The sequence below is a fragment of the Acanthochromis polyacanthus genome, chromosome 3, assembly GCF_021347895.1.
Source record: "Acanthochromis polyacanthus isolate Apoly-LR-REF ecotype Palm Island chromosome 3, KAUST_Apoly_ChrSc, whole genome shotgun sequence".
NCBI lineage: Eukaryota > Metazoa > Chordata > Actinopteri > Pomacentridae > Acanthochromis > Acanthochromis polyacanthus.
In genome coordinates, this window is record NC_067115.1 from 1,635,904 (window position 1) to 1,661,204 (window position 25,301).

At 39.8% G+C, this 25,301-nt stretch overlaps 2 protein-coding genes across 3 annotated transcripts; one reads left to right on the forward strand and one right to left on the reverse strand.

Annotated features, from left to right (window-relative positions):
* Positions 1–97: 97 nt before the first annotated feature.
* patl1 (PAT1 homolog 1, processing body mRNA decay factor) lies at positions 98–18,471 on the reverse strand. Of its 2 annotated transcripts, XM_022217529.2 has the most exons (20): positions 18,343–18,471; positions 13,826–13,931; positions 11,927–12,169; positions 11,013–11,246; positions 10,830–10,918; positions 10,001–10,081; positions 8,529–8,729; positions 8,284–8,385; positions 6,729–6,815; positions 5,930–6,150; positions 4,050–4,194; positions 3,334–3,451; positions 3,162–3,259; positions 2,297–2,356; positions 2,072–2,217; positions 1,785–1,944; positions 1,480–1,605; positions 1,210–1,301; positions 757–906; positions 98–363 (listed from the first exon to the last, which is right to left on the reverse strand). In XM_022217529.2, exons 1-20 carry the CDS (start codon positions 18,355–18,357, stop codon positions 342–344), a joined length of 2,496 nt encoding a protein of 831 aa, XP_022073221.2. In that variant the 5' UTR covers positions 18,358–18,471; the 3' UTR covers positions 98–341. The 2 variants fall into 2 exon arrangements, with proteins under 2 accessions (XP_022073221.2, XP_022073222.2); XM_022217530.2 differs by lacking the exon at positions 8,284–8,385.
* Positions 18,460–25,301, forward strand: LOC127533242 (uncharacterized). Its single transcript, XM_051945824.1, has 5 exons — positions 18,460–18,554; positions 20,439–20,579; positions 21,094–21,198; positions 22,061–22,793; positions 23,556–25,301. Exons 2-5 carry the CDS (start codon positions 20,442–20,444, stop codon positions 23,783–23,785), a joined length of 1,206 nt encoding a protein of 401 aa, XP_051801784.1. The 5' UTR covers positions 18,460–18,554; positions 20,439–20,441; the 3' UTR covers positions 23,786–25,301.

A 25,301-nucleotide genomic window follows, 5' to 3' on the forward strand; every position in this document is an offset into this window, starting at 1 on the left:
AAGCAAAATTATGTCAATTAAGGATCTTTAAAGTAGAATATACTACTTTATAAAGAAATTCCTGTTTGGTTAAATGACAAAAAGAGCAGACCCAGGGTTTTATATAATAGAAATACTTTTAATTTGAAGGTTCATCACAGGCATAATCGTAAACAAGATATTTAAAAATGCAGATTTCATTGTTTTGTCGTCATTCGGACCGTCTCACCGTCGCTCGCACACACAGACACACTCAGACTCACACACCGACCAGAGACTAGACGAAGAAAAACAGACGTGACGACAGGTTCTGGTTAAAATGATCCTCAGAGAGAAAAGTTTGACGATGTCTGGACGAACTTCTACCTGGACAGAGCCGACATCCTGGAAACACAAAGGAGAGAGTTTTACTGAAACACCTGCAAGAAAAACAGCTTCAGAGTTGTTAGAATACAGCACAACAACAACAACAACGGAATTTTAAAGAGACTCCACAAATAAAATGTGTCAAACTAAAAGTGGAAAAAGATCAACAAAAAGTTAAAAAATAAATTTAAAACAATGGGTCCAAAACCTGCTGGATCTCCATGGTAACCAATGTCATACAGCTATATCACCATGGTAAGCGACGCTGTACAGCCAGGTCACTTTATGCATCGTGTTACCAAGGAAACCCACGTTTTCAGCCGGTGATGCAGAAATCAAATGTATAAAACTGTGGCGTTAGGAGTCATTTTAGGACGCGACCTCTGCATGGAAAAAAAGATGGCATCTCACTGTAGCTTGTCCTGTAACAGTTCCAGCCGCTGCCGGTCAACATATCGTGAGAACAGAGAGAGCAGGTTTGGAGGAGTGAAGAGGGGAGGAGACAGAGCCGAGGACGGGACGCTGAGCAGCTCTCTGGTCACCGAAAACACCAACTCAGTCCTGGAGGGAACAAGAGGGAGCAACAAGTTAGCAACAAGTTAGCAACACGGAGTTAGCAGAGAGTTAGCAACAAGTTAGCAACATGGAGTTAGCAGAGAGTTAGCATCAAGTTAGCAACATGGAGTTAGCAGAGAGATAGCAACAAGTTAGCAGAGAATTAGCACAGAATTAGTAGAGAGTTAGGAACAAAGAGTTAGCAACAAAGAGCTAGCAATAACATAGTAGAGAGTTAGCAACACAGAGTTAGCAATAAGTTTGCAGAGAGTTGGCAACAAAGAGTTAGAGAGGATGAGGAACATTTACCATCGATTGTCGTCCATCAGCTGACAGTTTGGGTCAGAGCTCTGCATTCGTTCTCCTTCACTCAGGATCAGGTAGAGCAGCGTCACACCGAACTAGACAGGAAGTACCAGAGAGACCGTCAGATTAAAGTACCAGAGAGACTGTCAGTCTACTGCTGGAACACTGGAGGATGTCTGTAAAGGTTTACTGTTGTGTGTACCTTGTTGTGTCGGACTGCGTGTACGTTTTTTGTAGTGCTGCGTGCACCTTGTTGTGTAGTACTGTGAGTACCTTGTTGTGTAGTACTGTTGCCAGCTGTCCTTCGCTGCCCTGAAGCTCCTGAAGTAAATCTGTGAGACTGGAACTGGACAGAGACTGGATCACCGTGGAAACGGGCTCCACCAACCAGCACAGCACCTGAACAGGAGGAAGGCCAATGAGCTAACTGTTAGTTAACGGGCTAACTGCTGGCTAACTGCTAGTAAATGACCTAACTGCTAGTTAACGAGCTAACTGCTGGCTAACTGCTAGTTAATGAGCTAACTGCTAGTTAACAGTTCAGTCTTCATCTAAGGAGGAAGAACGGTTAAGGTTACCTGGTCCTGCTTGTCCTTCTTGGCTAAGGCGGGGAGGTTGCGGGCTATCGCCATGACAACGGCGGTGGCCTGGGGTGACGGCAGGAAGGGGAGGAGCCTGGAGATTAGCCGCTTCCCTTTTCTCACCGACATGATCATCACACACTGTTCATCACTCACTCTGATGGAGGAGAAGAACGAGAGTCACACTGCTGTCCCTTCACCTGTGGCCCCTCCCACATGTCCTCCCCCGTCTCACCTGTCGTCCCTCCCCCCGTCTCACCTGTCGTCCCTCCCCCCTGTCTCACCTGTCTTCCCACTCCTTCTCCATCAGGGAGCTGCAGAGCTGCTCGGTGTTGGACTTGTGCTGTTCCACCAGAGCGTCTCTGTCCTCCTCGGGCGTCTGGACGAATCTTTTCTCGAAGTCCTGGACCTCCAGCAGCAGACTGTACATCTGGAGGAGACAGAGGTCACCTGGAGGGACTCAACCAGGTGTGTTTCCTGTCTGACCTTAAGGTGGAACCTCAACCTACCTTCTCCACGGTGTAGAGGATCTGTCGCCTCTTATTCCAAACCTGCTTCTCTCTCTTCTCCTGCAGACAGACAGGAAATTCAGAACTAATTTTAAAAAAAATGCTTTGTATAACTTTTATTAAGACATTTTTTTAGAGAAATTTCTGCTCAACCAGCTCTGATTTGACTAAAATGTTAGAGAATAAACTATAAAGATGTTTGTGAAATATTAAACTGATACCTCCAACACTGTCTGAGACCGTTATTTCATAAAAAATCTGCTTGTTGACCCGTGTTCAGCAGGTTTTTCTCACATTTAATTTTGACGCCATCTGAACAACAACATCTAAGGAAATATTAAAAATAAAAACCTTAAATTTTCTGTTTTTTCAAATCATGTTATCAATTCAGAATCTGGAATGTCGGACAAATAAATAAAATAACCTCTGAACATGGTGGAGTTGAAATATAAAAAAAACAAATGACGATATCATGGAAAGGTTGCTCATACAACAGAAAAATACAAAATGCAGAACACAGCCAGTAAAGAAGAAGGAGAAGAGGAAGAAGAAGAGGAATAAGAACAAGAGGAAGGAGAAGAACAAGAGGAGGAAGAAGAAGAAGAAGGACGAAGAAGAAGAGGAGGAAGAAGGAGAAGAGAAAGAGGAAGGAAAAAAGACGAAGAAGAGAAAAAAGAGGAAGAAAAGGAATAAGAACAAGAGGCGGAAGAAGAGGAATAAAAAGAAGAGGACAAAGAAGAAGAGAAAGAAGAAGAAAAGGAAGAGGAAGAAGGAGAAAGAAGAAATAGAAGACTAAGAAGAGGAGGAGGATTTTGTAATTCTAAGGCTCAACATTTCAAAATAAAAGTTATTCTAGGAGTCTGACCTCGTCGTCGGTCCGCGTCGTCACCACGGCGTCGATCATCTTGCGGGGGTTGTTGACGCTGGAGACGGTCAGTTTACCCAGAGAACCTGCAAACTGAACTGTTGGACAGACGGGACGTGAGTCTCTGAGGACGGCGTCCAATCAGACAGACAGGTGAGCTGTGAGCTCCTACCTGGTCTGTAGGTGTGCTCCACCTTGGCCACCTGAGGAGTGATCAGCTTGGTGGTGTGCTCCTTCTTGCTGCTGTCTCGCTCTCTCTCCTGACGCTTCTCCATCTTCTCATAGTAGTTCTGCAGGTTTAACAACAAGCAGACATCCTCAGGTAGGATAGATTCAGACATAATACAGATAATTTATTCATCACTTAGGGGACACTCAAGGTGTCCAGCAGCTAGAAGAAATAAGGAGCAAAATCCTGTTGGTATTCTACCACTAAAAGAGGATTAAAGAGTCTAGATACTGCATGAAAGAAGAGGATGAGTAGGAAGAAGAGGAAGAAAGAAAAAGAAGAGGAGCAAAAAGAAGATGAAGTAGAAGAAGAGGAACAAGAAGAGGAGGAAGAATAGAGGAAGAAAAAGAGGAATGTGAAGGAGGAAGAAGAAGACGACAAAGAAAAGGAATAGGAAGAAGTAGTATTAATAGTACTAGTACTAGTGATTATTATAAAGTAGTTAATCTCAGACAGTCTGATCAGATGAACTGCAGTTTGTTAAAATTGTGACAATTTCCACAACCAGGATTTTATGTGGACACCAAAACAGAAAAACAACAAATCTACACGTCTGAGATGACGTCTGGTAGACGGTCCACATTTACACAACATGTAAGCATGTTAGGAACACGAAAGTGATGGATAGCTGCAGCCCCACCCTGATGTTGAAAGCTCACCTGGTAGTAGTAGTCGTCCAGGTAGGGGTCGGTGCTCTGCAGCTGCATCATCTGGATCTTGGTCACCCACTCCTTCTCCTTCTGGGTCATCAGGTTACTGTAGGGGTCTCTGCTGCGCCGGTCCCCTCCGGTCCGACCCCGGTCCCTGCAGGGAAACAGCCATGGTCAGTCTGCAGCTTTATTTAACGCTAAAAAACCGTGGTCAGTCTGCAGCTTTAACGCTAAAAAACGTGGTCAGTCTGCAGCTTTAACGCTAAAAAACCGTGGTCAGTCTGCAGCTTTAACGCTAAAAACCGTGGTCAGTCTGCAGCTTTATTTAACGCTAAAAAACGTGGTCAGTCTGCAGCTTTATTTAACGCTAAAAAACCGTGGTCAGTCTGCAGCTTTAACGCTAAAAAACGTGGTCAGTCTGCAGCTTTAGCGCTAAAAAACCGTGGTCAGTCTGCAGCTTTATTTAACGCTAAAAAACCGTGGTCAGTCTGCAGCTTTAACGCTAAAAAACGTGGTCAGTCTGCAGCTTTAACGCTAAAACACCGTGGTCAGTCTGCAGCTTTATTTAATGCTAAAAACCGTGGTCAGCCTGCAGCTTTAACGCTAAAAAAACGTGGTCAGTCTGCAGCTTTAACGCTAAAAACCGTGGTCAGTCTGCAGCTTTATTTAACGCTAAAAAACCGTGGTCAGTCTGCAGCTTTAACGCTAAAAACCGTGGTCAGTCTGCAGCTTTATTTAACGCTAAAAAACCGTGATCAGTCTGCAGCTTTAACGCTAAAAAACGTGGTCAGTCTGCAGCTTTAACGCTAAAAACCGTGGTCAGTCTGCAGCTTTAACGCTAAAAACCGTGGTCAGTCTGCAGCTTTATTCAACGCTAAAAAACCGTGGTCAGTCTGCAGCTTTAACGCTAAAAAAACGTGGTCAGTCTGCAGCTTTAACGCTAAAAAACCGTGGTCAGTCTGCAGCTTTATTTAATGCTAAAAACCGTGGTCAGCCTGCAGCTTTAACGCTAAAAAACCGTGGTCAGTCTGCAGCTTTAACGCTAAAAACCGTGGTCAGTCTGCAGCTTTATTTAACGCTAAAAAACCGTGGTCAGTCTGCAGCTTTAACGCTAAAAACCGTGGTCAGTCTGCAGCTTTATTTAACGCTAAAAAACCGTGATCAGTCTGCAGCTTTAACGCTAAAAACCGTGGTCAGTCTGCAGCTTTAACGCTAAAAACCGTGGTCAGTCTGCAGCTTTAACGCTAAAAACCGTGGTCAGTCTGCAGCTTTAACGCTAAAAACCGTGGTCAGTCTGCAGCTTTATTCAACGCTAAAAAACCGTGGTCAGTCTGCAGCTTTAACGCTAAAAAAACGTGGTCAGTCTGCAGCTTTAACGCTAAAAAAACGTGGTCAGTCTGCAGCTTTATTTAACGCTAAAAAACCGTGGTCAGTCTGCAGCTTTAACGCTAAAAAACCGTGGTCAGTCTGCAGCTTTATTTAACGCTAATAAACCGTGGTCAGTCTGCAGCTTTAACGCTAAAAAAACGTGGTCAGTCTGCAGCTTTATTTAACGCTAATAAACCGTGGTCAGTCTGCAGCTTTAATGCTAAAAAACCGTGGTCAGTCTGCAGCTTTAACGCTAAAAAACGCGGTCTGCAGCTTTAACGCTAAAAAACGTGGTCAGTCTGCAGCTTTAACGCTAAAAAACCGTGGTCAGCCTGCAGCTTTAACGCTAAAAAACCGTGGTCAGTCTGCAGCTTTATTTAATGCTAAAAACCGTGGTCAGCCTGCAGCTTTAACGCTAAAAAACATGGTCAGTCTGCAGCTTTATTTAATGCAAAAAAACCGTGGTCAGTCTGCAGCTTTATTCAACGCTAACGATGCAGCAGCAGCAGCTTCATCCTCACCCTCCTCGGCTCTGCATGCGCTGCGTCAGCATGCGGCGGTGCTGCGGGTGGAGGTGGGTGGTGTTGTGTCGGATGGGCGGCGTGTGGTTGGGGGGTCCGTGAGGCGGTGGAGGACCCATCCGGTGGCCGTGAGGAGGAGGAGGACCGCCGAAGAACGGCCGGAAACCTCCACCGCCCGGCAACAGAGGAGGACCGGGACCACCGCGAGGAAAACCTGCCACCTGGAGAGAGAAAAACAGGTAAACAGGAGAAAATAAACTCCACAGGAAGCGTCAACTATTCCTCACACAGCCGGCGTCTGTGGAGAGTTCTTTTAACAATTTACAAAGTTTATTTGTGTGTTTTTGCAGTGACGACACACAATTACAAGTAATACAAAACAAAAACAACAACCACAAAGCAATAAACACACTTCATAAAACAACACGAAGCTTAAAAATTGTGAGATAATAATTAAAAATCAGGAAAAATGCAAAATTTAAAGCTTTTAATCTGAAAGACACAAAATTGCAACAACAATGTCCAAAAAAGTGGCGTAAAATTTAACAAAAAGGTGTGAAATGACCAGAAATAGATGCAAAATCACACATGAAAGCAACACAAAAAGATTCAAAAAACAGACACAAAAACCCTCAATAACGTGTGAAATCACCACAAACAGGTGAACTTCAGGTTCTCTCTCAGCTCTTCAGCATGCAGCAGCATCATCCATCAGGAGGAATCACTTCCTTTATTTATATCTCAGAGCGTTAGCTGTTAGCCTGTGTGATAAACAACAGACTGGTTCTGAGGTACCGACCTGAGAGTTGAGCAGCTGGGCCCGTTGGATCTGAGACAGAACCGGACCGACTCTGGGAGGGAACGGACCGCGACACAGCGGAGAGTTCTGAACACAGAAAACACGGTAATTATAGAGCTCAGTGAGAAAAACAATAAATACAATATGAGGAGTACAATGTGGAGCGGGGTCAAACATTCGGTCAGACTCTGTACCTTAAATGTAACTTATTTACCTGGTTCTACATCGATGGTTTCATTAAAAACTAAAAATGACACTAAAATACTGTCTGTCCTGATATAATTTAGTATTTAACATCCAGTAAAATCACAGCTAATAACAGACAAAAACTCAAGAGTTTAGCTCGTCTGAGGTCCTTCACAGACAGAAAATCAGAAAATCTTTCATAAAAAACACACAAACAAAACCTGAGAAAGCAGATCGCTGAACTACTGAGTCAGATTAGTGAGTTATGAGTGTCACAAAGGTTTAACCTGCTAGATCTCCATGGTAACTGATGTTGTGGAGCTACATCTCCATGGTAACTGATGTTGTGGAGCTACATCTCCACGGTAACTGACACTGTGGAGCTACATCTCCATGGTAACTGACACTGTGGAGCTACATCTCCATGGTAACTGACGCTGCGGAGCTACATCTCCATGGTAACTGATGCTGCGGAGCTACATCTCCATGGTAACTGACGCTGGGGAGCTACATCTCCATGGTAACTGACGCTGCGGAGCTACATCTCCATGGTAACTGATGCTGCGGAGCTACATCTCCATGGTAACTGACGCTGGGGAGCTACATCTCCATGGTAACTGACGCTGCGGAGCTACATCTCCATGGTAACTGATGCTGCGGAGCTACATCTCCATGGTAACTGACGCTGCGGAGCTACATCTCCATGGTAACTGACGCTGCGGAGCTACATCTCCATGGTAACTGACGCTGTGGAGCTACATCTCCATGGTAACTGACGCTGCAGAGCTACATCTCCATGGTAACTGATGCTGCGGAGCTACATCTCCATGGTAACTGACGCTGTGGAGCTACATCTCCATGGTAACTGACGCTGTGGAGCTACATCTCCATGGTAACTGACGCTGCGGAGCTACATCTCCATGGTAACTGACGCTGCGGAGCTACATCTCCATGGTAACTGATGCTGTGGAGCTACATCTCCATGGTAACTGATGCTGCGGAGCTACATCTCCATGGTAACTGACGCTGTGGAGCTACATCTCCATGGTAACTGACGCTGCGGAGCTACATCTCCATGGTAACTGATGTTGTGGAGCTACATCTCTGAAACATGTTGATCTGAACGTTACTAAAACTACTGAATGAAGCCGTGCAGTTACAGAATCATACATGGGATGCATCGCGTTGCCATGGAAACCTACAGTTATTTAGCTGGTGATGCTGAAATCACATACAGTCATGTTGATTAACACACAGAAAGTCTGGACGTGTTGAACCTGGCCGGTAGTTTGCAGCCTGAATCACAGAAAGTCCAGCTGGAATAAACGTGGAGAGCTGAAGGGAAACGTGGAGGAGAGGAGGAACTCACAGCTATATTGAGGAGGGTGTTGGGTGACAGACGCTCAGGGAAAGGAGTAGGATATCTGTGCTGGACTGGAGCTCTCACATGAACCGCTGTGGGATGGTGGATCTACACACAGATACACACGATCAACACACGCCATTAACACGCTAAGCGCTGAAGCCGGGTGGAAGTACAAACCAAACAGCAGACAGTTCATACATTAGAGCGGCTCTCCTGGTGTGATCAGAGCGTGTTCTGTGTGACTGTACCTGGTGGTTCAGGGCGTGGCTCATGGGCTGTTTGGGCGGAGTCCCGATAGGCACCGCCCTCACCGGAGGAGAGCCAATCACAGGGGAGGAGGAGCGAGGAGGAGGAACCCGCTCGGACAGATCGCGACCTTCATCGTTCCTCCCCTGAGGAGGACGTTTGGGAAGTCCAACCTCTTTGATTATAGACATCAGAGGACTGTCCTGAGGAGGAGGAAGAAACTAAACATCAGAAACACCCGAAACTTAGTGAAGCCTCGTCTGCTCCGACTGTATGGCATTATAAAATATGTTGTTTAAGGAAATGCCAGAGTGTCCCCTGCTGAGATGAACATCCGGTTCTTTTAGAAACACTTTTGTTAGTTGGTGCTGCTGCTCCACAAGTGTTCTCATCAGTGAAGGCAAATATATAAGACAGAAAAACACAACAAAAATGTGAAATCGGCACAGAAACACATGAAAGAAACACAAGAGATGCAAAGGAGATGAAATCCCTAAAAGAACATGTGAACTCACCACCCAAAAAAAAACCCAAATCACAACAAATAGGTGTGAAATAGCCACAAAAATATGTAAAACCACAACAAAAAGACACAAAACAAGAACAAAAAAAACTGTGAAATTATCACAAAAATATATAAAATCATTACAAAAAGACACAAAATCACCGCAAAAAGAGTCACACCGACACAAAAACATGCTAATTTACCAAAAAAAGGCATTAAATCACGACTAATAGGTGTGAAATCGACACAAAAAAAACTTGTGAAATCACAATAGACACAAAATCAACAAAAAATGTGAAATCACCACAAATCTATACGAAATCACTAAAAAAGACAAAATCATGACAAATAGGTGTGAAATCCTCATAGAAACATGAAAAATCACAACAAAAAGACACAGAAAGAGCATAATCAACAAAAATATGCAGATTGGCCACACAAAGACACAAAATTATGACTAAAAGGGTCAGATCGGGTCAAAAACACATGAAATCGTCACTAAAAGACACACAAAAAACACCAAAAATATGTAAAATTTCCACAAAAATATGCAAATTCACCACAAAACAACACAAAATCATGACAAGGAGCAGTGCAATCATCACAAAGACATGAGAAATCACAACAGGGACACAAAATCACAACCAATAGGTGTGAAATCACCACAAAAATATGAGAAATCACAATGAGAATACAAAAAACAACACAAAATCACTGAAAAAAATTTGCAATCACCACAAAAATATGCGAATTCACCGCACAAAGCCGTTAAATATGACAAAAAGGCGCCATATCGCCACAAAAACATGTGAAATTACAACAAAAATATGCAAATTCACCACCAAAGGACAGAAAAACATGATCTGCGTTTCTGTTTTGTGGTTTCAAACAGTCTGATGAGGGTTGTTTTGATGATGAACCCTAAACATGGAGGTCAGTGTTTGTAGAACCAGAACCAGAACTCCTCACCTCCATGTGTGTGACCAGACCAGGGGTGACGCTGACCGGACCGAAGCCCATACTGTTCTCCCAGATGCTGTGAGAGTTCATCTGGAAGAGAGAAACGGAAAGAGAAACATTACATTTGAGGCCCTAAAACACAAAGATTTAATGTAAATCAACATTAAACAGCTTCTGCTGCAGTAAATCTCAGCTCTACTACATCAGTTTACCCTTAAAGTAAACAACAGACGCATTAATTAACAGTTTAGTACACAATAAAAGACAAAATGATGCTAAATCAACAGTTAATAAAGTTCTATTTTCATAAATCATACGAAAATGCACCCAGACTGATGCCATCAGATAACGTAAAAACACAAAAACGTGCAAAATCAACACAAAAAAATCTGAAAATGTCACAAAAATACATGAAAACAACGCAAAAAGATGCAAAAACGCCATAATAAAGATATAAAATCCTTCCAAAACATGAAATAACAACAAAAAGCATGAAATCGCCACAAAAATGTGCAGAATCACAACAAAAAAAACACACAAAATCACAACAAGCAGCTATGAAAACACCACAAAAACACACAAAATCAACTAAAACAGGTAAACTTGTCACAAAAACACACAAATCACTGACATTTCCAATAATTTTTAGGCCAGTTTAGACGAAGTTCAGGTCATTTTGAACCGAGTTTCTTATTTTAGATGAGAGTTTGTCATTTTAACTTTTAGCCTGCAGCTAGCTGTGAATGCTAACCCTGATAGCCCCCATTAGCCAACCTGCCTGATCAGACAGGGATTAAAAACGGTTAAATAAACTGGAAGATAAAGTAAAAGCAGTAACCTGGCCCATCGGAGCGGTGCCTCGACGCATCAGGTGCTGCTGCTGCTGGTAGCTGAGCATGGAGGAGGGAGGAGGTCCTGGAGGAAGACCTGCAGAGGAGCAGCAGGAGAACACGTCTTTATTCTGTAATACACCACCAGTGCTGCCAGTTCAGATGTGGACTCTAAAGACGAGTGGACCGACCTGAAGCTGAGGGGCCGGGGGGCAGCTGGGGGTGGTGGGGATGCTGGTGAGGGATGGAGGAGGTCTGCTGCAAGACCCGGGGCTGGTCCAGACCGTGGAGACCCGACAGGCCGGGCCCAGGAGGAGGACCGGGACGCTCGGCCGCTCCGACCCCCGCGATGGCCGGGTCGGCCTCCAGGATGAGTCTGGCCAGGGACTCGGCCAGATCTCCATCCCCAGGTCGGTCCTCCACGTCTGGAAGGAGAAGTTAGAGGTCCGTTTAGAAATACGGAACGTTTCTGCTTCATCAGACGGAAACTTTGACGTTCCTCACAGCTTCATTTAGACATTACAACTTAGAGAGTCTAAAAAAGAATATTTAGTCATCTGGAACTGAAAGATATCGCAGCTTATTTTATGATCAAAATGACAAAAGTCACATGAAAAAAGACACACAAAAAGAAAAACAACTAATTACAAAAACCAGACACACAACGACAAAAAAGAGTAATGACAAAAACAAAGAGACAAAAAAATTAGACCAAAAAGTTACAAAACGACAAAAAATGGACACAAACGAGACAAAAATGACATAAAAAGGAACAAAATGAACAAAAATTAAACAAAAAAGTTACAAAGAAACAAAACATCCTCGGTTTGATGCAGTTAGATTGTCCTTTCAAATTTTACAGAAAAGTGATCTTCAAGTCATGAAGCCAACAGGTTGAGTTAAAACCAGACTAGAGTCGACATGCAGACTTAAATATTATGTTTTACTAAATGTTAAGTCCTGATTTGTGTTAATTTTGGGAAAATAAAAATAGAGAGCTCATATTCAGACATAAAGCAGATAAAGTCAGACTAATAAAAGCAGTGCAGGTGTGACTTTAAAACGATAAAATAACTCTTAGATCTGAAGAGGAACGAGCTCTGACCTGGAGGAGGCAGCCCGGAGGAAGACGAGGAGAAGCCGAGGGGAGGAAGGGAGGATGGAAGGGGGAGGCGTCCGGCTGATGGAGGCAGACGGCTGGAGGAGGAGGAGGATGAAGAGTGCTGGGTTCCTCCTAAGTCCGGTTCTCCTCCCAGCGTTCCTCCTCCTCCCAGGCTGAGCCCCGCTGCCAGCTCGTCTCGCTCGTCCAGCTCCGCCAGACGCTTGTGCTCCTCCTGCCAGTCGTCATCTGGAGGTAAAGAGATGCATTTAGTAGAGATTAATCTGCTTCTACCGATTTAAAACTCAACAAATCGTCTCACTTCACACACAGACAAGGAGGAAAAATGAGACCAACTGCAGATACAATCATCTCTCCAATAAAAACTCCACCACACATCCAGTATTTATTAAAACTATAAACGTAGAAGTGAACAACGTGTGTCTGCAGCTTCCTGAGGTTTACGGCTGTGGAGCTTAAAGAAGCCACAATAAAACAGGTTAGAAATAGATTCTACAGCTGATGTGCAGAGAAGAGTGAAGACACTTGTAAAAGTGTAATCAGTCACATTCAGAATGACAAACTTGTTCAAAATGCTTGAAAAGAATTTGTCAAAAATGTCCCGAAATTACATAAACCTGCAGAAAATGAACTGAAATGGAACAAATTTGTCCAAAATGTTTGGAAAAAAATATTCATAATTCCTCAGAACTTGTTCAAAATGATCATAAGAGGAAAATCAACACTACATAAAGACTAAAATAAACGCATCATGGCTCAGAAACGGTGAACAGAGGAGGAAGTTGTTGGAAGATACAATCAGCATGGAGACATCTTTCTACTGATGATGAGCAGAGTGGAGAGGGAAGGTCTGGAGACATGGAGAATTACAACAAAAAAGTGACAAAGTGACAAAACGAGACAGAAAATGACAAAAACAAGATGCAAAATGACAAAATTGAGAAACAAAACAACAAAAACGAGATGCAAACCGACAAAAATGAGACGCAAAATGGCAAAAATGAGGCAGAAAATGACAAAAACGAGACAGAAAATGACAAAAATGAGATGCAAAACTAAAAATTAGATGCAAAATGGCAAAAATGAGATGCAAAATGGCAAAAATGAGATGCAAAACGACAAAAATGAGAGGCAAAACGACAAAAATGAGAGGCAAAACGACAAAAATGAGACAGAAAACGACAAAAATGAGATGCAAAACGACAAAAATGAGATGCAAAACGACAAAAATGAGACAGAAAATGACTAAATGAGATGCAAAATGGCAAAAATGAGACAGAAAATGACAAAAATGAGACAAAATCACTAAATGAGATGCAAAATGGCAAAAATGAGACAGAAAACGACAAAAACGACACACAAAAACACAAATTAGACAGAAAACGGAGTTGACAAATCCCTCAGAGTAAAACCAAAGCTACTCGACAAATAAATAAACTCTGCATGGCTGAGAAACAGTGAACAGAAGAGGAGGTTGTTGGAGATCCATCCAGCATGGAGAAACATCTTTCTACTGATGATAAGCAGAGCAGAAGACAGTAAAAATGTAAACATTGACCAAAATGAATTAAAATTTGTCCAAAATGTTGCTTAGTGCAGTGAAAAATAAGTCCGGGGCAACAGAAACTGCTTGTAGTTCAGAGGATTAAAGGAAAAACCAACAACGTTACAGTTTGTCTGGTTGTTTTTATGCTTTCAGATGTGAGTAACGACGGCTGGCTGTGGGAAAATAAAAACCTAAATCCCTCCACGTCGCTTCATAATCTGCATTTTCTGATTATTTTCTAACAGATCACCTTTGTTAAACTGAACTCTATCAAAATAGAATAAAACAGAGTATTAAAATAACACCAGACATTTTAAGGATGATTTACGGAGACTCACTGATGGCCCCGGCTCCGAAGGTGTCGTCGTTGAACTGATCGATTTCATCTTCCTCTTCAACCAACCCCTCGTCTTCCTCCTCCAGCGTACAGTCTTCATCCAGGGACTGCAGAGGAGAAGATGAAGATGAACATTAAACCACGTAGGTTTCACACTGAGGGGCTGGGAGTCATTCACACACAAATCCAGATAAAAGAAGACAATACAAACTTCACAACTCTGCACCAAAACATTCTAGATAACCGGTTCAACAGAGAGAGGTTCTCAAGCTGCACTTTCAAGGTTATTAAACGTTCATCAGCAGCAGAATTCTTCCTGCATCAGTCGTCCATGTCGGCTCCATCCACACCAGTAGAATAAAACAAAACTCCAACACAAATAACAAACTACATGTTGTCAGCAGCGGTTCAGCTTCGTCATCAGTCTTACTTTTTGTCACGTAAACCCCGGCTTTATACCACCGACTGTCATGCATGTATGAATCATTTAATGAGAAGATAACAGAATACGTTCCACTGTTGTTACATCTTGACCTAATAATGCCGATGTTTGTCGGTGTTTCTTCCTGTTCCCAGTGTTTTATTTTGTCTAATTTCACTTCCATGGAGACGGCTTTCCTTTTTTTCCAGCATCAGAAGAGTCTGACTTAAGCTGGGAGCCATAATGAAGGTAAAAAGTTAGTGAATGTAGCACAATCCAAGATGGAGTAGAACCGGAGAATGGAAACGGATAGAATAAAACGTTTGGAACAGGAAGAAACACCGACTACCATCCGCATTATTAAGTCAACATGTAACAACAGTGGAACACTTTCTGTTATCTTCTTGGAAAATGATTCATACATGCATGAAAGTTGTTGGTATTCATGACTTTATGAAGAACTGATCGACACCGTGATGCACGGAACGGCTTTGTCTTTGAGTTCTGACTGACGGCAAAAATCGACTTGGGTAGAAACGGAACACCAATATAAGCCAAAGACCCTGTTTGTCCAAGTTCTCCTTAAATACAGTCCTTCAAAGTGACTCAACTTAAAACACAACCTTATTATTGTCATTATTTACCGGTGCTGCTTATTTCTGGCACTAAAAGTCAGAATACTTGCAGCTATAATTGGTGTTGAGGATGCTGCTGAATAAACTGAATTTATATCCGTCTGGTGTTTGTTGGAGATGCTCTCAAAGCGATTAGAAATGATTGTTGGGTGTGTTGGACTGCACACCTTCACCGTAGAAAGCTTCAGGAACAGACCAACAAGAACCGGTTTGATGATGACATTTTTTAAAACTGCTCGACAACAAATGACTCATTCATCCTCAAGTTCTGATTCCTTTTCATAACTGAACAGTGAGATTAAACGTCTGCAGACTCTGAGGATGGAGCTGAAAGATGTTTAACATAAACCTACATTAAGATACTAGAATATACACTATCGTTCAGAAGTTTATGGTCACTTAGAAATGTCATTTTTGAAAGAAAACCTGTTTTTTTTCCAATGAAGATAACACTAAATGAATGATAAATCCAGTGGAGACATTGCTAATGTGGTAAATGACTGTTCTAGCTGGAAATGACTGATTTTTAATGAAATATCTCCATGGGGTACAGAGGAACATTTCCAGCAACCAGCACTCTAAAAACAAGAACCAAAACGACAAAAAAAGAGACAGAAAATGACAAAAAGGAGACGCACTGGCCTGACTTAAGACATTAGTTACTACAAAAGTTATTCTAAAATCCTGTTATTAACTATCTAAAATGCTTCATTGAGTCAAAGTAATAGGAAACCAGAGCACAACAGGTGCACAATAAATCCATTTGGTTAAATACTACTAACAAAATGTTCTAAGCATTTCTTTTCAAAGGAAAACCAGTGGAGCAACTGGTTGAAACAAAGAACCAGCGATGGAAATACGGTAACGTCTGGTAATTTTACTGAATTAAATCTACCCATAGTGAAATTATCTTAGCTTTAACTTGTCAAACATTTCACTAAAATCCACTCTAATGGTGGCAAAAGAAGAACACGTTTTCATGGAGAACATGAAACTGTGTTGGTGATATGACCTGAAATGGTGTTATTTTGCACCAAACACCAGAAACCCTTCTTAAAAAGCTGAGTAGCATTCATCCTCTGGTGTAAAACAGACAAAAGCATCCACAGTAGTGTTCTCCTTTGGCTGTAATTCAGATCTGACTTTTCCTACAGAGCTTCGTGATGCAGATTTAAACAGTCAAAGAGAGAATATTTTGTTGCAACGAGTGACGGAAACGATTACAAGGACGACAACTCTTCCTGCAGCCAAATCCTCCATTACGGCGTTTCTCTGCATTTCACAGTGCACATGTGGAGCCTGCACGTCAACAAACTCCTTTGTCTTTTAAATAAAGTTCCTTTCAATTTGTACAGGATGGAACAGAAGCACACCTCATAAACTAAATGTTATTAGACCCTTATACGAGTTTAAATAGGACAGGCAGCATAATAACCTTCCTGTTAGGTTTGATTCTCAGGAACAGCAACGATGTTTAATTACCTAAAAATGGTATAAATTTTAAAAAAATCCCAACAAACATTATATATATCTCATTATTAATTCCATTACTAAACATTTCCATCAACATTCAGTGCGATGGTGTTCTTTACCCGTCACAGATCACGGTTCAATGAGGATAATTCACTAGTTCATAACCTTTTAAAAGTTACATTGGAAAGATCTGCATATAAAATACAGTAGTTTTACATGACACAGATTTTTTTTATAAAATTTATACTCATTTTTATATTCTATTCGGTGTTTTCATTTTATATTTATATGTTGCTTACACAGAGGAAGTTTCATTCCAAAAGTATACTTTTAGCCATTTTTTCACTTTAAAATTGATCAATTTGATCTAAAATCTCTGTTCATATTTCAACCTTTATTTAATCTCAATTCTCAAACAAATAAATAAGCAGACATGTCTCTCTCATTTTTTTGTATTTTGCCAAGCAATTTAGTATTTATAGAAACTTGTCATTTTGGTTGTAATTCTGATTTATTTAGTCAGATATTTGAAGGTTTTTTTAAAAAAAAAAAATACAACTTTATGTATCCGAGAACCCTTAAATCAGAGTAAATCATGTTTTTATCTTTTCCTGTTGATTAGTCATGGAAGATTAGAAATGTGCACGCTTTCTTTCGGTATCAAACAGCAAATATTCACAGGAGAACAATGCAATGTTGATATGATAAAGATAACACATATGAGAGACATTTAACATGAAATGGCAGCACTGATATTAAAACCGCACCGACAAGTAAAAATCTAGGAGTCCTCTTTAACTCACATCTCAGTTTTGAGGCTCCTGTCAGCGGTACAACAACAACAAAAACATTTTATCAAGAGCAGAACACTGCTAGCTCTCTGTGAAGCGATTACAGAGCTGCTACTACATGATATAAAAAAAATAATACATTTTGCACATTTCTTTCCAATAAAAAAACTGAACAAATAAAGTGAGGCTGACTGACTGATTTATAACTGCATCTCTGGATCATAAACTGTGCACATGTAATGCTGACCGGCATCAAACTAGAGTTAATATGTAGTTTAAGTTACGTAAAGAAGAACTACATTATCAAAACTGTATTTTACAAACTGAACATGAGCCCCTGATGCCACATGGTTGAGAGTGATGAGTTTAATTTTAGACCCAACTGGTAGAATCAAGCCTCTAACACTAATTAAACTGAATATTAGTAATAACTGGAAGCTAAAAATCTCAGTTTTGACAGCACATTAACATTTTAACAAGCATTAGGCTGCACTGAAGTGGGCTAAAATTCTGAGCAAAATGAGTAATCCACTTTGGTTTCAACACTAAAACACTCCACACCAGGTCATCTAGTAAAATATAAATGAACATTTAAACTAGTGAGACTTTAGCAGAATTAGCCTCAGATAATAGTTGGCTCAGACCTAGCATGGTGTCCCATTGGGGAAAAATCTCCCATGCTGAGCAGGTTTACTAACTAAATAGTCAGCAGTTTGGCTTTTTAGGCTACCAAGTTTGGTTAAAATGTAATAAAAATAAATCAGGATTTGTCCAGGGACCCCCTGCCAGGCTGCAGGTAACAGGAGAGCCTGTTAGCATCGATGCTAACGCTGACGTTACATCACCTAAAACTCACGTCGTTGGAAAACTGCTGCCGTGAAAACTAACCAATTTTAAACTGCTAAAACAGCCGGTACACACCGGCTTTTCCGAACGTCGGCCAATCCGAAAAACGGACCGTTCAGTTCGGCCACCGCTGGCCGGGAAAGCGCTCTCTCCCTCCGGCTCGTGTCAGCAGGAAAGCGCGCTGCTTCACAGGCCGCCAACCGCATTGAATGTGGCCGTCGCATAAACAATAGATAACAGGCGGCGTACGGAGGACATATGGGCCCGAAATGCAACCGGCTCACCGAAAGACAACCTAAATTTTCCCCCGTTAACGGACGCTGCGGTTTTTCTTTGCGGGACAATAACTCACCTGAAATCGAAACATCTATCTTCAGGCTGTCGGGAAAAGAAGCGCATCGGGAGCGAGGCGGCGCGCAAACGACGCAGCAGGGACGTCCACTTGAACGGCGCGACGTGAACGAGCACGCAGCGACGGGGGCGGCGTCGCCAAACGTTTTACGTTTTAAACAAGGAAGAAGGTTTATTTATTTTTGAGGAAACTGCGACGGAGGCGAAAAGACGGTAAATAAACATTTAAAACAACAAAACTGTGCATGTTTTTACTGTGACAGACGTTTTATTACCTCCATCATAGGTACTAAGCTGTGTATAGCCTTAATACTCATTTATTACATGTTACAGATCGCGATTTCACGTAAATAAATGTTCTCAAGTTTTTTTTAGAGGAAAGACTTTTTTTTTAGAAGAGAGTTCTGACATCACCATTTCTTCCATTCCTGATCTTGAAAACATGTATATTTACAGTTAAATATTATTGTGAATATATGCACAGACAAAAATTTGATGAAATTAGCAATAAAAAACTAATAAAAATATTTAATAACAATTTTATTTGAAAACAGAAATTAAATTTTATGCACATATTAAAAAGAAAAAATAATAAAATACTGAAACACTTATGAATAAATAGAGAAACATGTTTTTAAATGATTACTTCAATAACCAATTTTTGGAATATATGCAAATAAAAATGTTAGCAATAAAAATATTAAAACGAATAAAAAATCTTAAAACACTTTTATTTTAAAAAATATAGCAATAAAAATGATGTCCTCATTAGTAAACAGCAGTTAATAGTGAAATAAATAACTGACATTTAAAGTACATACAAATGCAGAACGTAAAATAAAGTTAGCAATAAAATATTGAAAAGCAAAATTAATAAAATACTTAAACATTTCTGAATAAATGGAACCACCTTAGTTAAAAAAAATCTCTATACATTTTTGATCAATTAAATATATATTTTTTGGAATATGTGCAAATACAAAAGTTAGTAAGTTAGTAGTAAAATACCAAAAAAATAACAATTATTTGTATTTTAAAGTTTATATTTGTATGCTCTATTTTTCCTACATATATTTATATTTTTTGTTCGTATTTTCTACTTATGTTTATATTTTTAGGTCATATTTATATTTTTGTTCATATCTTTCTAAGTATGTTTATATTTTCAGATCATATTTTTCCACTTCAAATATTATTTTTAATACACTTTTTTCTACTTACATTTGTATTTTTAAGATATATTTTTTTTCTATTTATATTTTTAACACATATTTTTAAAATACATTTTAGGATATTTTTCTCTTTATGTTTATATTTTAGGGCATGTTTTTATACTTATGTTTATATTTTTAAGACATATTTTTCAAATTCTATTCATATTTTTAGGACATATTTCTAATATATTTTAAGACATATTTTCTCTTTATGTTTATATTTTTAAGACATATTTTTAGTATATTTGAGAACATACTTTTCTACTTATATTTATATTTTTAAGACATTTTAAAAATATTTTTAGGACATATTTTTCTCCCTGTATTTATATTTTTAGGACTTTTTTCTATTTATTTTTCTATTTTTAGGTTATATTTTTAATACACATTTTTCTACTTATGTTTATATTTTTAGGTCATATTTTTCTACGTATGTTTATATTTTCGGGACATATATTTCTACTTATGTTTATATTGTAGGACTTCTTTTTTCATATATTTTTAGGACATATTTTTCTATTTGTGTTTATATTTTCTGACATTTTTTCCTCTCCTCCTGTTCCTGTTCCTCTTCCTGTTCCTGGTCCTGGTCCTGGTCCTGGTCCTGGTCCTGGTCCTGTTTCTGGTCCTGGTCCTGGTCCTGTTTCTGGTCATGGTCATGGTCCTGTTTCTGGTCCTGTTTCTGGTCATGGTCCTGTTTCTGGTCCTGGTCCTGGTCCTGTTTCTGGTCATGGTCATGGTCCTGTTTCTGGTCCTGTTTCTGGTCATGGTCCTGTTTCTGGTCCTGGTCCTGGTCCTGTTTCTGGTCATGGTCATGGTCCTGTTTCTGGTCCTGTTTCTGGTCATGGTCCTGTTTCTGGTCCTGGTCCTGGTCCTGGATCAGATCATGGTCCAGCTGCAGCTCAGCTCTCTGGACCAGCTGGTTGATTCGGGGTTCGGTCGTCCGTTTCCTCGTCACGGACTTCAGCTGCTCTTCTGGTTCGCCAATGACTGCGTCACTGTTGAATCTGCAGGCGTCATGAAGGTAAAAATACTTTAAATCAGAAATTAAACTGTTTAAAACAATAAAACTAAACTGTTGACTCCCCCTTCTGGCTGGGAGAATAATAATCTACTAGAACAATACATTAGTTTAGACATTATTTACAGTTTTGTCCTGTTTTCACTGGATATTAGATAAATATAAACACCTAAAATAAAAATAATAATGGTCAAAACTCTAAACTGTAAATAACATCCAAATCATTCGTATATGTAATTTAAATACAAATAATAAAAAATATGTATTATAATAGTATATAGTGTATATTTACAAAACATTATTTGGTTGTTTACAGTGTTTTAATGTAAAATTCCATGATTTTTAAACTATTTTAACTGCATTCACATCAGCTAAATCTTTATTGTTCTGCAGATATTTGCTGTTATTTATAATAAAATTCTGTGTTTGAAGGCTTTAAAAATGGCAGCATGAATTTATTTTTAACTGTTATTTTCTGTTTATATATTTATATTTCTGTTTATTTGTGTTCCTTCAGCTGGTGTCCAACTGTCAGCCAGAAAACAGTTTGTTCGGTTTCCACGTGTTCAGAAACGTGGAGGAGCTGCTGCCGGCTCTGAAGAAACGCCGGAACAAGAAACAGGTCGCAGATTAAACTGGTTTAGATTTTATTAAAGTTCAAACATTTCACTCATGAACAGCAGTTTGTTTTTCACCACTTCAGCTGCTTAGAAAAGAACAAAAACAGAAAAATAAGTGAATAAAGTAATGGAATTATGCCAAATATCATTTTTTTTTAAATACCTTAGATACTTCGCATTATCTACAAATCTGACCTGTTTTTTTATATCTTAAACACATAAAATAATACTTTTTCTGTTCTCTGATTTTACTGGTTATTATCTGTAATTTAACAAAAATGAAAATTACAGTTAAATATTAATTTATGTTGTATTTTAAAATAATGCTCATTAGCTGGCTAATGTTTGTCAGCTGGCTAATGCCCCTTAGCTGGCTAATGTTTGTTAGACTGCTAATGCCCTTTAGCTGGCTAATGTTTGTTAGACTGCTAATGCCCTTTAGCTGGCTAATGTTTGTTAGACTGCTAATGCCCTTTAGCTGGCTGTTTGTTACACTGCTAATGCCCTTTAGCTGGCTGTTTGTTACACTGCTAATGCCCTTTAGCTGGCTAATGCTTGTTAGCTGACTAATGTTTGTTAGCTAGCTAATGCTCATTAGCTGGCTAATTCTCATTAACCAGCTAATGTTTGTTAGCTGGCTAGTGCAGATGTACAGATATTTGATGTGGATGTTATTTACAGTTTTTGTCAGTTTTTTAAAATTTGTTTTTAGGATCATTATCTTGTAAATTAACTTAATTTTTTTCTGTGATTTTACTAGTTATTATCTGTAATTTAACAAATATGTAAATCTGTAAAATGACAGTAAGTTGTTGAAGAATTTACATAAAAAAAAAAGATTTTTAAAAATTTTTTTGTCTCCAGGTTTCGTACTTTGAGGTGGGAAACCTGAACACTGAAACCTACCCGGCGTCCGCAGACCTTCCCGCCTATGTCAGAGAGAATTATGGGCTGGATGGTAACTATGGCGATGACAACAGCGACCGCATCATCATCAGTTACCGGGCGAGGAGCCGGCTGGTGGAGGCGGTCTACGTCACCGAGCACGACGACGACGCCTTCGGGAGGTTCAGAGCCGACCGGACCTTCCAGATCCACTGCGATCTGATCCGGGTCCTGCAGGACCAGCAGCTGGACATGTCCTCGCTGCTCCACCAGATGGGTTACTATGACGACGTGCAGCAGCAGCCGTCGGTTCAGGAGGTGCTGGACGTGATGCAGACCTTCAGCGGAGGTGATTTCTTCTCTGGCTTCGACTGGTTCATGGAACCATTCAACTTCAACCAGAGGTGGACCTTCGACACGATGCCCAGCAGCAGAGCCGTGAAGCCCAGGAGAAGCAGGACCAAGAAGAAGACCAGAGCAGTGACCAGGAGCTACCGGGAGCCCTACCAGGAGCCCTACCAGGAGCCCTACGGGAGCTACCAGGAGCCCTACCAGGAGCCCTACGGGAGCTACCAGGAGCCCTACAGGAGCTACCAGGAGCCCTACCAGGAGCCCTACAGGATCTACCAGCAGCCCTACCAGGAGCCCTACAGGATCTACCAGCAGCCCTACCGGGAGCCCTACAGGAGCTACTGGGAGCAGATATACCCAGGTACAGGTCCAGTCTGTGGAAAAGTATTTGCCCCCCGACAGAAATCCTCTATTTCAACACAACTCATCAGAATCATGTTTTAAACTAATAATTAATTTAAATCAGTTTTTTTTACATCTTGCACCGTGCAACCGGTATATATTGCTATTGTAGTGTATTTAAATGTAGTTACATAAATAAAATGCAGCCCATTAGAAACCAAAAATACTCACAAAAAACACAGTGACTAAAAAGACAAACATGGATAAAATGAAGCAATAAAATAGTTAGAATAAAGAGTTATGGCACAATTAAATTAAAATATAATTCAATGAAATTAAAAATTAAATAAAATTACATTAAATTAAAATAAAGTGAAATAAATTAAAAATATATAAATTATAATATAGAAAAAAATCGACAGAATATACAGGAGTGATATATATATATATATATATATATATATATATATATATATATATATATATAATTTTGTTTTGAAAAAATATACAGAAATGTGTAAATCAACAGTGAATTAAGCAGAATTAAATAACATTAAATTAAAGTGAAGTGAGATTTAGAAAATATAATATAGAAAAAAAACAACAGACTATATGAGAGTGACAGTATGTATACATATAAATATAGAATAAAGAGTCACAACCCATCACAAATTAAGATGTTGAGTAAAAGCTTCTAATTCTCTTCGTTAAATAAAAACATGAGCCGTAATAGCAGCTCGGTTCTGTTTCTGCTGTAAACTCACTGAAGTTCTGCCTCCAGTTTTTGCAGGAGAACCAAAGAAGAAGGACAGAGGAGGAGGAGGAGGAGGAGGACTGGGCCTGATGAGGATCCTCCTGGGAGCTGGAGCTCTTTACCTGGCCTTCAGGTGCTTCAGATGGTGGATGAGCAGCTGCTGGGAGTCGGACTGGAGGGAAGCCGTCCTCAGAGTGAATCCATGGAGGGTTGAGGGTGGCCGGCCGCCACACGTCATGCTGGACTACGTCTTCTAGATCATCTTCTAGGTTATACTTCTGATGTCCTCAAACACTCAGGGATTTTCCACTGGAATGTAATGAAGTTTTAATGATTTTTATACAAATTCAGACACTGAAGGCTCCACACCGTCTTCAGTCTGAATGTTTTTATTTAAAGTGAGTTAAACTTGGAACATTTGAGCTCAAAGGTAGTTTTAGAGTCAGAGGGAAGTATTCCTGATAGAGAGGATGGAGTTGTGCTGAGTTTTGCATCGTTTTCTTCACACCAATTGGATCAATATGAAGCAGCTGCAGTCCTGGAACTTTATCTTCTCATTGATCTGAACATCTGGTCTCCAGTAGAATGATACAAACCAGCTGGAGGACGATGGAAATATGGTGCAAAGACTGTCACTTTTCTGTCTGCTGTGATATTCCACCAACCAGAAAACGTTATTGTTCACCCTGAGGGGCTGATTTTCTCCTCTGTGGTCGGCACAGCGTGGAGTTTGGCGCCATTCAGAGGCTTAATTTATGAGAAAAATAATGCTATAGTTAAGTTTTTTGCATTTATGGGTAATATTTGAAGATGCATTGAGCAGGTTAAACCACTGGCACAAAGAAATGATGCAAAAATCAACAAAACTCCATCCTCTCTATATGCTTTTAAAAACTTTTTAACTCTTCAGACCAACAATTTTACATGTTTAACTTAAAAACATACATCAGCACAGAAAAAACAGACAAATATGAGATGGTCAGGTGTGAAATGTTTGAAAAATGAGTCAAACTGAGGTGGAATGATCCTTAATTTTTAGTTTGAGAGTGTTAAAACGCTCAATCACATTTTTTACTTCTGTTTTTTTTTTTTTACCACCAACTGCACTGAACTTATTTTTGTCCATTTTTAACTCAACGTAATTATTTGTCTGAAGTTTAACATCATGCAGGACTTGAATTTACAACATTTTCATGAATTCTTCAACCGTATCACAATATATATATGAAAGCAAAGTGACGTATTACATTAAGTTTTATCAGTATTTCACACTCATTTCAAGAAATTACCTCAAGAACTTGGATTTCATGAAAAGGTTCATAATTTTTCATCAGTTTACCGCTAAACCAAGAAGTTCTAGTCGTTTTCTGTAAACATGTGAAGCCAGTTTAGGATATTTAAACTTTACACGTCTTCTACTGTGCAGACGTTTACCAGAAAACCACATTATTCGTGATTAAACTGTTAATAAACATCAGTTTTACTTCAACATCCAGGATCTGTGCTTTTAATCCAGCTCTGCATACAGAAAGTTGCACTAATAGCGATTAAAAAAAGACAGGAAGTGTATTTTTAAAAGTCTGTGTGGCTGTTTAAATGTCATATTTAGTCAGGGCAGGTTTATTGTGCTTCATATGGTGCATTAAAGTGACTAAAAACAGCATAAAATGTTTAAAATATTCAAAGATAAACAAGTTTTTGCACAGTAGTTTAGGAAAAAGTCTCTTAATGTGCAGAATAAATGTTCATGAATAAAGAACCATGAGGAAATCA